A 15,253-nucleotide genomic window follows, 5' to 3' on the forward strand; every position below is an offset into this window, starting at 1 on the left:
ACCAAGTGGTTCCTTTTTCTTTGTTTGTTTGTTTGGTTGTGTTTTGTCTTTTTAGTGATCCTCTCTATCTAATTCTCTGTTACAGAATTTGGCTAGGAATACATACATCAAGGGGCTTCCCAGGTGGTGCTAGTGGTAAAGAACCTGCCTGCCAATGAAGGAGATGTAAGAGATGTGGGTTTAATCCCTGGGTTGGGAAGATTCCCTTGAGCAGGAAATGGCAACTCATTCCAGTATTCTTGCTTGGAAAATCCCATGGACAGAGGAGCTGGGCAGGCTACAGTCCATAGGGTCATGAAAGGTCAGGTCTGTGGTTTCAAGAATCTTCCTATTAATTGGGAACTTTGTCATTTTCAGTCCTCTTGCACTCTTTCCACTCATATTTCAGAGAAGATGCATCTAATGTTCAAAGTTGTTAGTATTATAAATAGATTTTTGTGGTGGTTGTTTGAGAAGGAAGTGTGGAACTAAACTACATTCTCTAAATGTGTGCTGTGTTAGCTGGATGTTATTTGACTAGTACTGTGATTGCATCTTCAGGTCCTTTCTGTGCACTGGAGTGTAATTTGATGGAACTGAGACATAACCTCAGAGAGTCGGGTCTCTCACATTGGTTGCCTTCTTAATGAAGCTTTTCTGTACTTTCCCATTTGTGAATTTTTCTCTTTAGTAGAAAAGAAGAAAGCATGATTGAGTTGTTTATCTCCCTTTCCTTCTTCAAGTAATAGGTCAATATTTTTATTCTTACTCTTATTCCAAACGTGTTATCATTAGTCTTGCTCATGCACCTTAGTTTCTTCTGGATTTTGTGTTTTTCTCACCACTGTTCTTATAGACTTCAGCCATTGTTTCACGTACTCTTTATATTTCATTCACAAATAGAAAAGACCTGATACAAAATAGTCACACATCCTGAGTCTAGGGTGAGTTTGCGTCAACAGTACCTACAATACAGTCTCTATCTCTGTGTCTAGAAGACAAAATGATAAAAATCTGGAACTGATTCTGGGATATTTAATGTGTTTTTGACTGAGAAAAGAATGTGGTTTGTACATCATCATTCTTTGTCCATAATCTCTGGCTTGTTAAAAATTTTTAAAGTATTTTATGAGATAATTCTTTTGGAATGTTTTGCAAGAGACAGATATCCCCAGCTATTCTAAAAAATCAAAACAACATTATCTGCTCATCTGAGTACATTGTATTTTGCAACAACTGCCATCCTTGACCTTGTAAACATCTTAACTTTGAACCTGTTTTTGCTTTTTATTTCTTTCTTTTCCTTTTTCTAATACTTTGCAATCTGTGAATAGATGATCACTACACATCCATTATAGATGCATTGTCCATTTCTTTCTCATTTAAATTACTTTAATTACCTATTTTCTCTGTTTCTTTAAAGTTGTTGAAGAAAGCAAATACCAAACATTCTAACTCTCGGTTTCAATGCAGTACCCTAACTTCACTGGGTTAAGATAAAATGAATATGTGGTTGAATTTTTTAATCTAAGATTTTATTCAACAAATGAAAACTACATTTACTGAACATTTACAGAACTGAAATTACATTCAGAGACCAGCCATCTTTTTCTTCTGTATTTTCCTATTTGCTAAGAATATTTCATTTTAGAAATCATATTGTCTCTATTTGAAGGAAGATATTTCATTAACTAAAACAATGTTTTTTCCCCCCAACTGACCAGGAAAATTGATGACTTCTTTGTGCTCAGCTCTGTCATGAATTGTATGGAAAATGCTTCTTAAAGAAATACTAGATTTTAAAACGTCCTTGAGATCTAGCAACTTTTTGGAAATACATCCTATGTAAATTATACATCAGTAAATTTAATGTAAAAAGTCAATAAGTGTAACTAGAATGTATTGAGACTAAAATATTACTCATGATGGAGCAAGCCAAGAGGCATCCTTACATTCTAGTAAATGTATATAAAAGATTAATAAGGAAGAGGTACATTTTATAAGCAAATTACTTTTAATGTTTCTTTCAGTATCACAATATGAAAGGTCAACAGGGTGCAACTGGACAGTCTGTATCATGTACAGTGTTGATTAATTTCTTACAGTAAATTTTACGGAAAAAATCACAACCTTCAGCAGGATGTAAAAGTCTTCAACATAAACATTTGGGTATTCTAAAACATAGTGTGGCCTGGTGGGAAGAGAACAGGCTGTTTGTTACCAGTTTGGATTTGAATTCTGACCTTATCACTTTCTGTTGCATGAACTTAAACAGAGCTAATTCTCCTGTCCTTTCCTCTTTATCTCTCTGTTTCTATTCCTTCTCATTCTCTCTTTTAAAAATCATTTTAAAGATCTATCTTATATAGCTGTTACAAAAAAATAAAATAAATTATAAAATCTCTCATACAGTACTTGACACATACTAAGTGCTCAAAGAGTTAGTAAATATATTGTTATCTATTAACACTATATGGGCTTCCCAGCTGGCACTAGTGGTAAAGAACCTACTTGCCAGTGCAAGAGACATAAGAGATACAGGTTTGATCCCTGGGTCAGGAAGATTCCCTGGAGGAGGGCATGACAACCCACTCAAGTATTCTTGCCTGGAGAATCCCATGGACAGAGGAGCCTTGTGGGCTACAGTCCACATGATCACAAAAACCAGACATGACTGAAGCAACTTGGCTCACAAGCACATTAATGCTATATAGATACAATGGAAATTTTCCATTGTAAATAGCTTTTACTCACAGCATGATCCTTATATCCTGGACTTGTGGGGTTTTTACCAAATGTGCATTGTCTGTGAATGATTCTTCACAGAATAGATTCTTACTAACAATGATTGTTTTGATCACTTCTGTTTTCATTATTTTATTTATACTTCTTAACTGTGTTGTTTCTGAAGTTCTTTCTATCAAAATGATACTTTCTTGGGAATTCCCTGAAGGTTCAGTGGTTAGGACTCTGCAGGGGGCAGAGATTCGATCCCTGGTTGGGAAATGAAGATCCTGTATGCCACCTGGCGTGGCCAAAAAAAAAAAAAAGGAAAGGGAGGCTTTCTTTAGTAATATTGAATATATATTTTTAGAAGTAATTATCTTGTCAAAAAATATTGAAAAAATGGTCGTATATTTATTCTTAATGCTTCCTTTAATAAAATGATGAAAACTTTAAATTGGTTAAATAAGAATAAATTTTTTGACCATCCAGTCTATCTTATACATTAGTTCTATTACAAATTTGAGAGTTATCACTTAATGTATCTTAAATCTTAATTATGGTAAGAAATAATGGAACAATTTGATTCACTGAAAAGAAAAATCTTATTATTTGGGAATCTATCTTAAATTCAAAGTTTAAATTTAGGTACAATTAAAGTTATAAATATTTAATGAATGAGATATCCTGTGGCATGTGTATCTATTAAAGGACTGTATAAAAATGATTAATAAAGTTATATATAGATAGGAAAAATAACAGGAAGTTACCTGTTCTAATGGTTTTGCTTATGTTCAATGAGTAAATAGAATAGTATTTTGAAAGACAGCTGTCTGAAGACGATGTTGTCCAGGAAATGTTTGTTCATTATTTGTAGCTTCTAGCTATGCCTTTTTAGGACCATTTGAAATTCTGTCTTCTGAAATTTTTTCCACCTTCAGATTCTTTTTGTGCTACTTCCTTTTGCATTTGATACAAAATATACTTACACTAACTAGAAAAAAATACTGAAGATGCTGAATATGGAATTTTTATTCTAGAATATTTATACTTGAAACACACCCATAAGGAATGAAATATAGGAAATGTTGATAATGATATTTTCATTATATTCTGAGCCATTTTTGTACTTAATGAAAATGTTCAAACATAGACAAAGAGTAAAAAGAGTGGTCCAATGGATTCCAAATATCTATCACCCACTTGTAATAATGAAAAACTTTTTTTGCAATTTGCTTCATCTTATTTTTTAATGTTTTAGAACAAATTCCACACATCATATAATTTCACACCTATATAATTCAGCATGATACTGAGATATTTTGAAAGCTGTTGACCAGGAATTGGTAATTATTTTTAGATAATGCCATAATTTTTTAGCTTGTGGTAATAAATCCAAGGGAATCTGTTCCCCAAGCTTGAACTGCTTTCAAAGAATGAAACACAGGTGCTCACCGTTTCCACTAGTACACATGATGGCTGACATCCCTATATGCGGCACACTATCATGGTAATCCAAGCTCACAACTATAAATACCACCCTCTTATTTACAAAGAATGCAAGTAATTAAAAGGATAAGTCTAACTCTGGATTTGACTTTTGAGTGCAAATTTGTGAACATTAGTGTTTATTAACAGGAACAAATTACTCACCATATATCCTGCAACTACCAGTTATGACACGCTTGCATGTAGGGCACTTTAGTGGAGAGCAACAGCTATAAGAGCCACTTTTTTGCTGAGGCAGCGAGTGGGAAAGTGGGGCAGTGCTTGGGCGGGATTAAGGGACTTTTTATAGAAGAGGTGAGAAAGCCATTTCCTATAATGGCATCTGTGACTTAGTGAGGACCTGGGGTTGGCAACACTGCAAATGAATGGTGTCAGTATACATTAAGCCATGCACGAGATCAGCCTCCTGCGGGTATATTCTGAAGTGTGAAGAGTCCTTTTCAAAACCATGGGAGGCAATCTGGGCTTGGTTTTTAAAAGTATACTCAATATTATATGAGATTATATATATTACATATAATATAATATATATTATATAAGAGAAACTAAATATTATATATATACGTGTGTATACACAAACACACACACATATACTAGAAATTATCAAAAAGCTATGAGATATTTAGGTTGTTTTAAAAAAGAATTGTTCAGTTGCTCAGTTGTGTCCTACTCTTTGTGACCCTGTGGACTGCAGCAGGCCAGGCTTTCCTGTCCTTTGCCATCTCCCACAGTTTGCTCAAACTCATATCCATTGAGTTAGTGATGCCATCCAACCATCTCATCCTCTGTTACCCGCTTCTCCTCCTTCCTTCAATCTTTCCCAGCTTTAGAGTCCTTTCCAGTGAGTCGGCTCTTTGCATCAGGTGGCCAAAGTATTGGAGCCTCAACATCAGTCCTTCCAATGAATATTCATGATTGGTTTCCTCTAGGGAAAAGTACCTGGGGTTAAAAAACAGATGAAAAACAGTGCTTTGTGTTTTCCTTCCTTAATGTGCGATCCTTAGACTTCCTGTATTAAAATCATGTCACATGTTTGTTAATATTCATAGCCCCCAGACCTATGGAATCAAAACCTCTAGCAATAGAACCTGATATTATGCATTTTAAGGAACTCCAGACAGATTCTCATTCTTATGCAGCTTAACTGGAAAAATAAGTGAAGAAAAATAAGTGGTTCCCAAACCTCTGATTACTGTGTGGTATCAAGCTGGCAGCGTCCTTATCATCTGTGAGGCTTTACAAAACCCACATTCTCATGCTCCTTCCAGAGACACTGGTTCTGAAGTTCTGAATAAGATTCAAAACTTCCCAGATAATTCTGATGCACAGACAGGTTTGGAAATCTTAGAATTAAATGAGCACTTCCCAAGTCCTTTACAACTCTCATTGTCAATGATTATTTGCATTGGCACCAAGATACCAGGATATTGTCTTTGATATAAGTTTTTTGTAACAGATCTGAAATTGCATAGTGATTTTACATCTTCCATAAAAACAGAATTTAGCTGTTGATTACAGGAAGAATTTTTTAAAATAATCCCCTTAGCAGTGTTAGGGAAGAGACCTGGTATCAAAATGATTGGACCCTATATTCCCTGGTGGTACAGATGGTAAAGAATCTGCCTGCAGTGCCAGAGAGCTGGGTTCAACTGGGTTGGAAAGATCCCCTGGAGAAGGGAACGACTACTCACTACAGTATTCTTGCCTGGAGAATTGCATGAACTTAGGAGCCTGGAGGGCCTACAGTCCATGGGGTCACTTAAAGAGTCGGACATGGCTGAGCGACTAACTCTGAATTTTATATTTATCTTTTTAATTTTTAATCTTTAAGATTTATTGACACATAGTTGATTTAAAATGTTGTGTTAATTTCTACTGTATAGCAAAGTGATTCAGTTATACATATATTTATACATTATATTTCACATTCTTTTTCATTATGGTTTATCACAGGATATTGAATATAGTTCTCTGTGCTATACAGTAAGACCTTGGTGTTTATCCATTCTGTATATAATAGTTTACATGTGCTAATCCCAAACTCCCAGTCCACCCCTCCCTCACGCTCTTCCCCCTTGGCAACCATGACTCTGTTCTCTATGGATTGGACCCTATATTTAAATAGTTGTGTAACACCCCGTATTTACATACGCAGTGTGTCACCAGAGTCTTAAAAGTCAAGGCATGTCCAAATCAAACATTAGATAGAGAGGAGGGAGGTGTAGTTCAAGAAAATGTTCTCAGGACAACACTACAGAAAATAGATTGTTGAAACTTGAAAGCTCTTTTAAAATTTACAATCATTACACTCTCTCTCCTTCTTTCTTCCAACATGGGAAAACCCCCACAGGTTGCCACAGTTTTGATGACCATCTGCCTTCCAACCAAGATGGTGGAAAAAGCAAAAACGTGGTGAATCTTGGAGCAATCCGACAAGGCATGAAGCGCTTTCAGTTTCTGTTAAACTGCTGTGAGCCAGGGACAATTCCTGATGCATCGATCTTGGCAGCTGCCTTGGATCTTGTAAGTTGTTGCGAGAATTTTTTCACCCTGTACTCCGTTCCAGTTAATTCTGCTAATGGAGGAAAGCATGAATCCCTAATCCTAACCTTAACTATGGATTTATGTTTTGGCCTTATTTTTTCCCCTCAGCATTAGTGGGAAAAGGAGGAAAAAGGTGGTGAGGTAAAAGAAGAAAAGAAATTGAGGAAAATTGTTAGTAAATAAATTCTATATAGCATCATAATTTAAAGTTTATGAATCTTTTAAATATAATACATAAATTAAAATATATAAAATATATTCTGTATAGCATCATGATTAAAAGTGTATGAGTTACATTCCAGAACAGTATGAGACTTCCTGGCTTAAAATCTCCCTAACATCTGTTAGCCAAACACTGTAAAATGAGATTAAATGTAATAAGAGTAATAATAATATTATGTCTACCTCCTAGGGCTAGTATGAGGATTAAATGAGATACTGGATATAAAGTCTTCAGCACAATGCCTGAAATATGGCAAGTTCTCAATAAAGTAGGCCATTATTATTGTTAATTGTTATTAGTCATGTCTGTCACATATTTGTCCTTTAAACTCTGTCTTGGTTTAATTACCTGTTCGTCAAGGGAGAATATGAAGCAAGGATCAATTGAAATTAATAGTACAGAAGCACCTTGAACATTGTGTGGCATTATTCACATGTAAGAGATTCAAGAGCATAATGTGGATCTTGTTTAGAAAGTATTTTTGTCAGGTAAACGAAGCCCAGACATGAGTTTAGAACTGTCTCTGTTTCCTTTATTTACCTTCTGGTTTAATAAATTCTTCGTATGATGTATAAATACTGGGTACAAAATGCCAAGTAAATATCAAGAAATAAAAGTCTTTTATATTAACATTTCAAAAAGAATTAGACATTTTTACAACAGAAACCCTTTAGCCCATTTTATAACTCATGATCATATAAATGCTGGCCACTCATATTTTTGCCTTGGAAAATCATCTAAAGCTTATAATTCATGACATTTTTCTGTGACATTAATAGTTTTTACTGTCATGATATTTAGTGACCAGCAAGGTATGTAACTTCACGTAAGCCTGAAATGCAAATACCACTGTAATCACCCAAAGGTTATTTATATAAAATTTTTCAGTCAGTTTCTCACTCTTGGATATTGGCCTTTGCAAATATTTTTCTTAATTCCAAAGTAGTTAATGTGTATTGATATATGCTATGGTGACTGTAAAATGTAGAGAGTCACAGGTCTCCGGGAGAGCTGAGGCAGGTGGCAATCAAAGAATGAGATGCCTGTCTAAAGCAAGAGAGCTAACAAGGCAGAGAGCCAGATTCTTGTTATCTAAGTGGAAGAGTGGTAACTAGCCTGTCACTCTTTTGAGTCATGCATGGTTCTTCTTAATTACATCTTGATCTATTCTGAAAGGAGCACATTAAAATAAATTAATGTAACAAATTGATAAAGAAAGGACAATTGAACATTTAGAAAATAAGTAAGTATGTGGTTACTTCACAAAAAATACTAAAGCCAGTAAAGTGTGCCACATTTTATTTGCACTTCAGAAATACTCATTAAAATATCCATAAATTCCTGTATTATAACTGTCAGATTTGTGATGATTAGAAAGTGCTAACAGAGTATAAAATATCATGGTGTTGGTAGCAGTGGAAGCAGCAGGATTTGATTAGGGAACAGAAGAGAGTATTGGAATAACAGGGTGACAGTGAGAATGCAGTAAGCGTGAGCAGAGTTCTCAGCCTCTCCTGAGTTGTTAGTAATTTTCGACTGGATCTAGTCATAGAGGAAGAGAAACATATATTTGATATATCAAATATCAAATGGAAAGTATGGTGAAATTTGAAAGCCTGGAATTCAGTGTGGCTTATAAGATACTCATCATATAATAATTGATTAATTAACTCAGCCAATATCTCTTGAAGGTTTCCTATGTGCCAGGCATAGTGCAGTAAAGGATAACACAACAGAACTCAACTGGAAAGCATTACCTGTTTTGCAGCTTTCCTTATGAGGATAATATTTGTATGGTGACCTCTCTTCTAGACTTAGAGTGTACAGCATTCTTAGGTTGACAGACTAATGTTAACACTTACTGTGTGCCTACTGTATTACCAAAAAAAAAAAAAAAATGAAGCTCAGAAAGACCAACTGGCCAAGGGCTCGAAGTCAACAAATGATAGAGCTGGATTAGAGCAGACCCTCTATTTTATACAACACCATGCTGACTCTCTCATTAAAAAATTATGTGAGATCACTACAGGAACTTTAAAATATGAAAAATAAGAAATTCTATATTTTAAACCTGATAGTTTAAATGTGGTTTTAGAAACTGATGATGACAGAAGCTATTGGAACAATTTATTAAATACACAGTAGCAATGTTGCATTAGAACTTTGTGGGTAATCTGTGCTGTAGAATTCCAAATGTACTATTGTGTCCATCTTTGTCTCAATTCTGAAGTCACAGATACTTTGGAAAATTTTTAGACAAAGGAACCATCAAATTTTATTAGCATTTACTGATGGTATAAAATAGAAGGAATAAATACTTCCTACATAGAAGGCTTTTAAGAGTTATAAGATATGTGGGCATGGAAAAAACAGGAGGCTTGACACAAACAGATTGATATACTTGAAGATTTAATAAATAACCCCAGTCAAGCAAATTAGCACTGGCTTCTGAATGGAGATTATGTTAATAAGAATATTGATGAATACTTTGATAGTCATCAATACTTTGTTTTGATGCTGGAATTTTATTCCTTCTCATCAGATGTTTCCATACCTATATAATCTCTAACTGCTATAATGCTTAGAGTTTCCAAGGATATTTAATTAGTGGCAGAATTCCATAGAACTTTTAAAATTATTTTACATCTTCCAAATAAGATTGTGGCCAGTTAGTTACCAAATCACTAGATTCTCCTTTCTTCCTTTCCTGTTGGACCAATTCTGGTCTGCTTGATCTTCTCAATCTTATTAATCTCATGGTGAGAAATAAAGGAGATTTGATATTTATAAGCAATATCTTCAAGCTTCAAAGTAAAGAAGCATTTTTTGATCATTATAGATATCCAGTGATGAAGTAGGTACATTGAGAAGTAATGAGCTCTTTTTCATTACACTGGACTCAGTGGGGGAGGTTTACAGGGGGACTTAAGAAGTAGGTGGTTAGTGTGAGTTTCTTTATTATCTGAGAGTCTTTGATCCTAGGTCAAGGTCAAGGAGTATCCAGAGGTCAGTATCAGTCAAGATTAAAAGGAAACAGAGAAATTACAGGCAGACCTGGTTGGTTGAAAAAAAAAAACCAACAGATGAGATAGATAATGATGGTGATGATGGTAAAAAGAGGGGACAGGTGATGATGGTGGTGATGGTAAAAAGAGGGGCTAGGTGATGGTGGTGGTGATGGTAGCCATTGTGGTGGTGGTGGCGATGATGGTAGTCATCATGATGGTCATGATGATAGTAGTCATGGTGGTAGTGGTAGTGGTGGCAGAGATGAGGGTAGAAAGTAACATTTTCATTATTTATCACAGTTTATAAAGCACCTTCATATTCATTATTTTATTTGTTGATATAAGAGGAAAGGATTAAGCCAGGAAATGGTCTCCAAATGAGGGCACCCTTAACTTCAATTTCTCAGATACAGAAAAGTGAAGGAACAAAAATCACTGGTGAATGCTGGCAAGAGGACTGAGAGGAAGGAAAGTGTGGCTGCATGTCCAATATGTTTGAAGCAAGTGGCATTCTCTTTTTACCATCATTTATGCAAGTGCGGCAGTGGCAGTTGTTCATACCTGTTGATCTGGGGTTAAGAGCCCCTTGAGATTAATGTTCACAAATGTCTTTTATTAGATGTGTTATTACATTTTGTATCCTCTGTGTTTGCTTTCACTTAATACCTGACTTCATCTGCTTCCCGACTTTCAGAAATGCTTCACTTTTAAATATGTTTTACATGTTTTCCAATGCATTTGTGGTTTTAGTGTATGAATATATAGATATAGAAATATGTAGATGTAGATATCTGTCTAGTCAAAGCTATGGTTTTTCCAGTGCTCATGTATGGATGTGACAGTTGGACTATAAAGAAAGCTGAGCACCAAAGACTTGATGCTTTTGAACTGTGGTGTTGGAGAAGACTCTTGAGACTCCCTTGGACTGCAAGGGGATCCAACCAGTCCATCTTAAAGGAAATCAGTCCTGAATATTCACTGAAAGGAGTGATGCTGAAGCTGAAACTCCAATACTTTGGCCGCCTGATGTGAAAAACTGACTCATTTGAAAAGACCCTGATGCTGGGAAAGATTGAAGGTGGGAGGAGAAGGGGGCAACAGAGGATAAGTTGGTTGGATGGTATCACTGACTCAAATGGATATGAGTTTGAGTAAACCCCAGGAGTTGGTGATGGACAGGGAAGCCTGACGTGCTACAGTCCATGGGGTCTCAAAGAGTTGGACATGGCTGAGCGACTGAACTGAACTGAACTGGGATATAGATATAAATGACATAGATGGATAGATTGATGATAGATACAGATGTCAGATATATATGCAGATGCATATGTACATACAGATAGGTAGAGATAAGTAGATAGATAGATACAGATATAGGTATAGATTCTACCATTTCATCCTATATGATTTGGGAGAGGAAGGGAAAATGAATATATTCAGTTCATCATCATTTTACAGTCCAGCACTCTCCCATCTCCTTTTCGTTGTTTGCTTTTGTTGGATGTTGCATTCATTTTTTAACTACAACTTAAATGCAATGTTTACCTTATGATGTAGCTTTTATTTCAGAAAATTGTCATTGTCTCTTTACCTGCATCATACAATTTCAATGTGATTTTTTTATAATTTACAATTTTCTTCAGAATTAAAACGCATTATTAAATGAAAGAAATGCTAGAAATGTCAGTGTTCAAAGTCTTGCCCATCTGAAGGTTTTTGTTTTAAACAATCCTCTTGTCATTATTACTATGACTATGAAGGGATAATTGGTTCAGTTTTTGTTTCAGCACAGCTCCTCCTCACACTGTTTCTCTCCAGTATAAATTTAATAAATGCAACTCTAAGACATTTTTTAAAAGACGTGATTTAGAAAGGATATATTTCATCTTTAGGTTGATATAATCTACAAGTACAAAAAATAGAAAAATTATGTAGTTTGAACAAAAGGCGTTTTTGTCTGTTTTCTATATATTTCAGGTGAAATCATCTTTCATTTTTTATCCAGACAAATACATAGCATGTACAGACATAGTGATGTCTCATCTACTGGTTAATTTACTAGCATGAATAACACACAATAATGTCAATTTGCTTTAGTAACAATTCCATGAATATAAGATTCCCATGGGATCATAGTTTTCTCCCTAGTCTGTGGAAAAATAAAATCTAATTCATGTTAAATTATAATAGTTTCATAAATAGATAACTTTAGGAGGAAAGATTATATAATTTGTATTCTAACTGGGACGCTTTTGAGAGTGAAATGGGGTGTTATCAATAATCATACCAATTAGACATAAACTAGAACTCTCCTGGGGAAAATGAAACATTAGGTTACCATATAGTCATACTTTTAGGTTCACTGCTACAAATTTAATCCACATTGGAGTTCACCATCATAAGACTACTTGGTGATCGATGGAAATTACCTTTTTTCAAGGAATTAGGAATATATGCAGACAGGGAACTATAAAAGCAAAGTAATATTGTGTTTTCTTTTGAATCATAAGGAAAGTTGAAGTAATCCAGTAATAACCAAAGCTAAATGGTCCAATTATACACTTTATTCTAGTGGTACTCCTATATTGAATTAAAAAAAAAATCTGACTATGAAATGTAGCAGTCAGGCACATAAAAAAAGATATGTCATAAATATGTAGCATTTAAACAAAAAAATTTTAATGTCATATGTTCATCATATATGTTAAAAAGTAGTACATTTCAAAATTTTTTTAAGTCCCTTATATTCCTTTCCTAATCACTCATCCCTACTTCTCAGAAGACCCTGCTGTCTCAAACTTTAATTTTCCCTGTGCTTGGCTTATTTTGCTGCATAAGTTTGTATCCCTAGAGAATATGTCATTTTGTTCTGTTTCCTCATGCTGTATTTTAATATATACATTTTAATATAATTTATCAAAATTTTCTTTAATGGTTTTTTTTAGTCTTTTTAAAGAAATCACACAGTAATAAAAAATACATGTTACATTTTCCTCTAAAATTTTAAAGTTTACATTTCACATTTAGGTCTTTAACTAGAATTTACTGTGTGTATAAAGTGGGATTCTTTCCTTTTTTTCTTTTTATTTCACATGTAAATAAAAATCCTAGGATGTTATTTTGACTAATTCATTCTTCATTATCTGATATGCAACACCATCCTAATCATGTGTCCAGTTTCTATACATGCATGGATGTGGTTCCGAGTGTTTTTCTGTTCCATTCCCTGTGGCTTTGAGTTAATCTACTCTGTCTTAATAGCTCAAACTTTGAACATCACCTAATTATTCTTTGCTCTTCCATGTAAATTTTATAATTAGCTTTTCAATTTCTCTGAAAATTCTTTGATATATTCTTGGAATTACATTGAGCCCACAGATAAATTTGGATGTAATTAAAATTCAAATTGAGATTCAGAGTTGAATTGATTATTCAAAAGTTTTATTTCTCTCTGAGTCAGTTTAAGTAATTTTACATTTTTCAGTAATTTGTCAGGTTTACCTCAATTTTCATATTTGTTGGATTAAAATTGATAATTTTCTTATTAATATTTGCAGCATCTATTATTATTTTATCTGTTTTTATTCCTAAAATTGTCTCCTTAGGCTTGCCAGGTATTTGTCAATTTTGTTAGTCTTTTTTAACAATCTTGTTGATTCTCTCTATTATGTCTTATTCTCTAACTCATTAATGCCTTATTATTTTTTTATTGAGGTAGAGTTGATTTAAAGGTTGTGTTAGGTTGTTTTGGGTGTACAACAAAGTGATTCAGTTTTATATATATATATAATTTTTAAAGATTATTTTCCCTCATAGGTTATTACAAAATATTGAGTATACCCTGCCCTTATTTTTTATTCTTCTTATTGCTTTGAATTCATTGTATTATTATTTAGCTTATTAGCTGATGGCTTGGCTCATACTTTTATTTTCGTCTGTTCAAAACTGAGCATTAGAATTTTAGCATTACTACTTTAATCACATGACATAAATTTTGATAAGCAGTATGTTTGTTATAATTTATATTTAAGCATTTTAAAATTTAATTATTTCCTTTTCCATGAGTCATTTAATAGATGTGTGTGCATTTCAATTTATAAATTTCAGAGTTTTGCTAGGTATCCATTTGTTATTGATTTATAACTTCATTTGCAGATACTGATTCTTTGGAATTAAAGTTGCTTTATAAACTAGAGCATTATATAATTTTCATAAATGTTCCATGTGTAGTTGAAAAGAATGTGCATTCTCTAATTGTTGGGTATAACAGTGACTTTTCTTTCCTTTTTCTTAATTGAAGTATAGGTGACAATATTATATTAATTTCAGGTGTACAATGTAGTGATTTGGCATTTATATGCATTATGAATTGATCACCATAAAGCTAGTAACCAACTGTCACCATACAGTGTTCAGTTCAGTTCAGTTCAGTTGCTCAGTTGTGTCCGACTCTTCCAGACCCCATGAATCGCAGCACGCCAGGCCTCCCTGTCCATCACCAACTCCTGGATTTCACCCAGACTCACGTCCATCGAGTCAGTGATGCCATCCAGCCATCTCATCCTCTGTTATGCCCTTCTCCTCCTGCCCCCACTCCCTCCCAGCATCAGAGTCTTTTCCAATGAGTCAACTCTTCGCATGAGGTGGCCAAAGTACTGGACTTTCAGCTTTAGCATCATTCCTTCCAAAGAAATCCCAGGGCCGATCTCCTTCAGAATGGACTGGTTGGATCTCCTTGCAGTCCAAGGGACTCTCAAGAGTCTTCTCCAGCACCACAGTTCAAAAGCATCAATTCTTCGGCGCTCAGCCTTCTTCACAGTTCAACTCTCGCATCCATACATGACCACAGGAAAAACCATAGCCTTGACTAGACGAACCTTTGTTGGCAAAGTAATGTCTCTGCTTTTCAATATGCTATCTAGGTTGGTCATAACTTTCCTTCCAAAGAGCAAGCATCTTTTAATTTCATGGCTGCAGTCACCATCTGCAGTGATCTTGGAGCCCTAAAAAATAAAGTCTGACTGTTTCCACTGTTTCCACCTCTATTTGCCATGAAGTGATGGGACCGGATGCCATGATCTTCGTTTTCTGAATGTTGAGCTTTAAGCCAACTTTTTCACTCTCCACTTTCACTTTCATCAAGAGGCTTTTTAGTTCCTCTTCACTTTCTGCCATAAGGGTGGTGTCATCTGCATATCTGAGGCTATTGATATTTCTCCCAGCAATCTTGATTCCAGCTTGTGTTTCTTCCAGTCCAGCGTTTCTC

General features: G+C 34.6%; 1 protein-coding gene across 1 annotated transcript in view; it reads left to right on the plus strand.

The window, feature by feature from the left end:
• Positions 1–15,253, plus strand: part of UNC80 (unc-80 homolog (C. elegans)) — a 230,278-nt gene that overhangs the window by 82,431 nt on the left and 132,594 nt on the right. Inside the window, 1 exon segment of the mRNA XM_010861283.1 lies at positions 6,563–6,735. Coding sequence (XP_010859585.1) covers positions 6,563–6,735 — 173 coding nt within the window.

Source organism: Bison bison, unplaced genomic scaffold (genome assembly GCF_000754665.1).
Source record: "Bison bison bison isolate TAMUID 2011002044 unplaced genomic scaffold, Bison_UMD1.0 scf7180017864471, whole genome shotgun sequence".
NCBI lineage: Eukaryota > Metazoa > Chordata > Mammalia > Artiodactyla > Bovidae > Bison > Bison bison.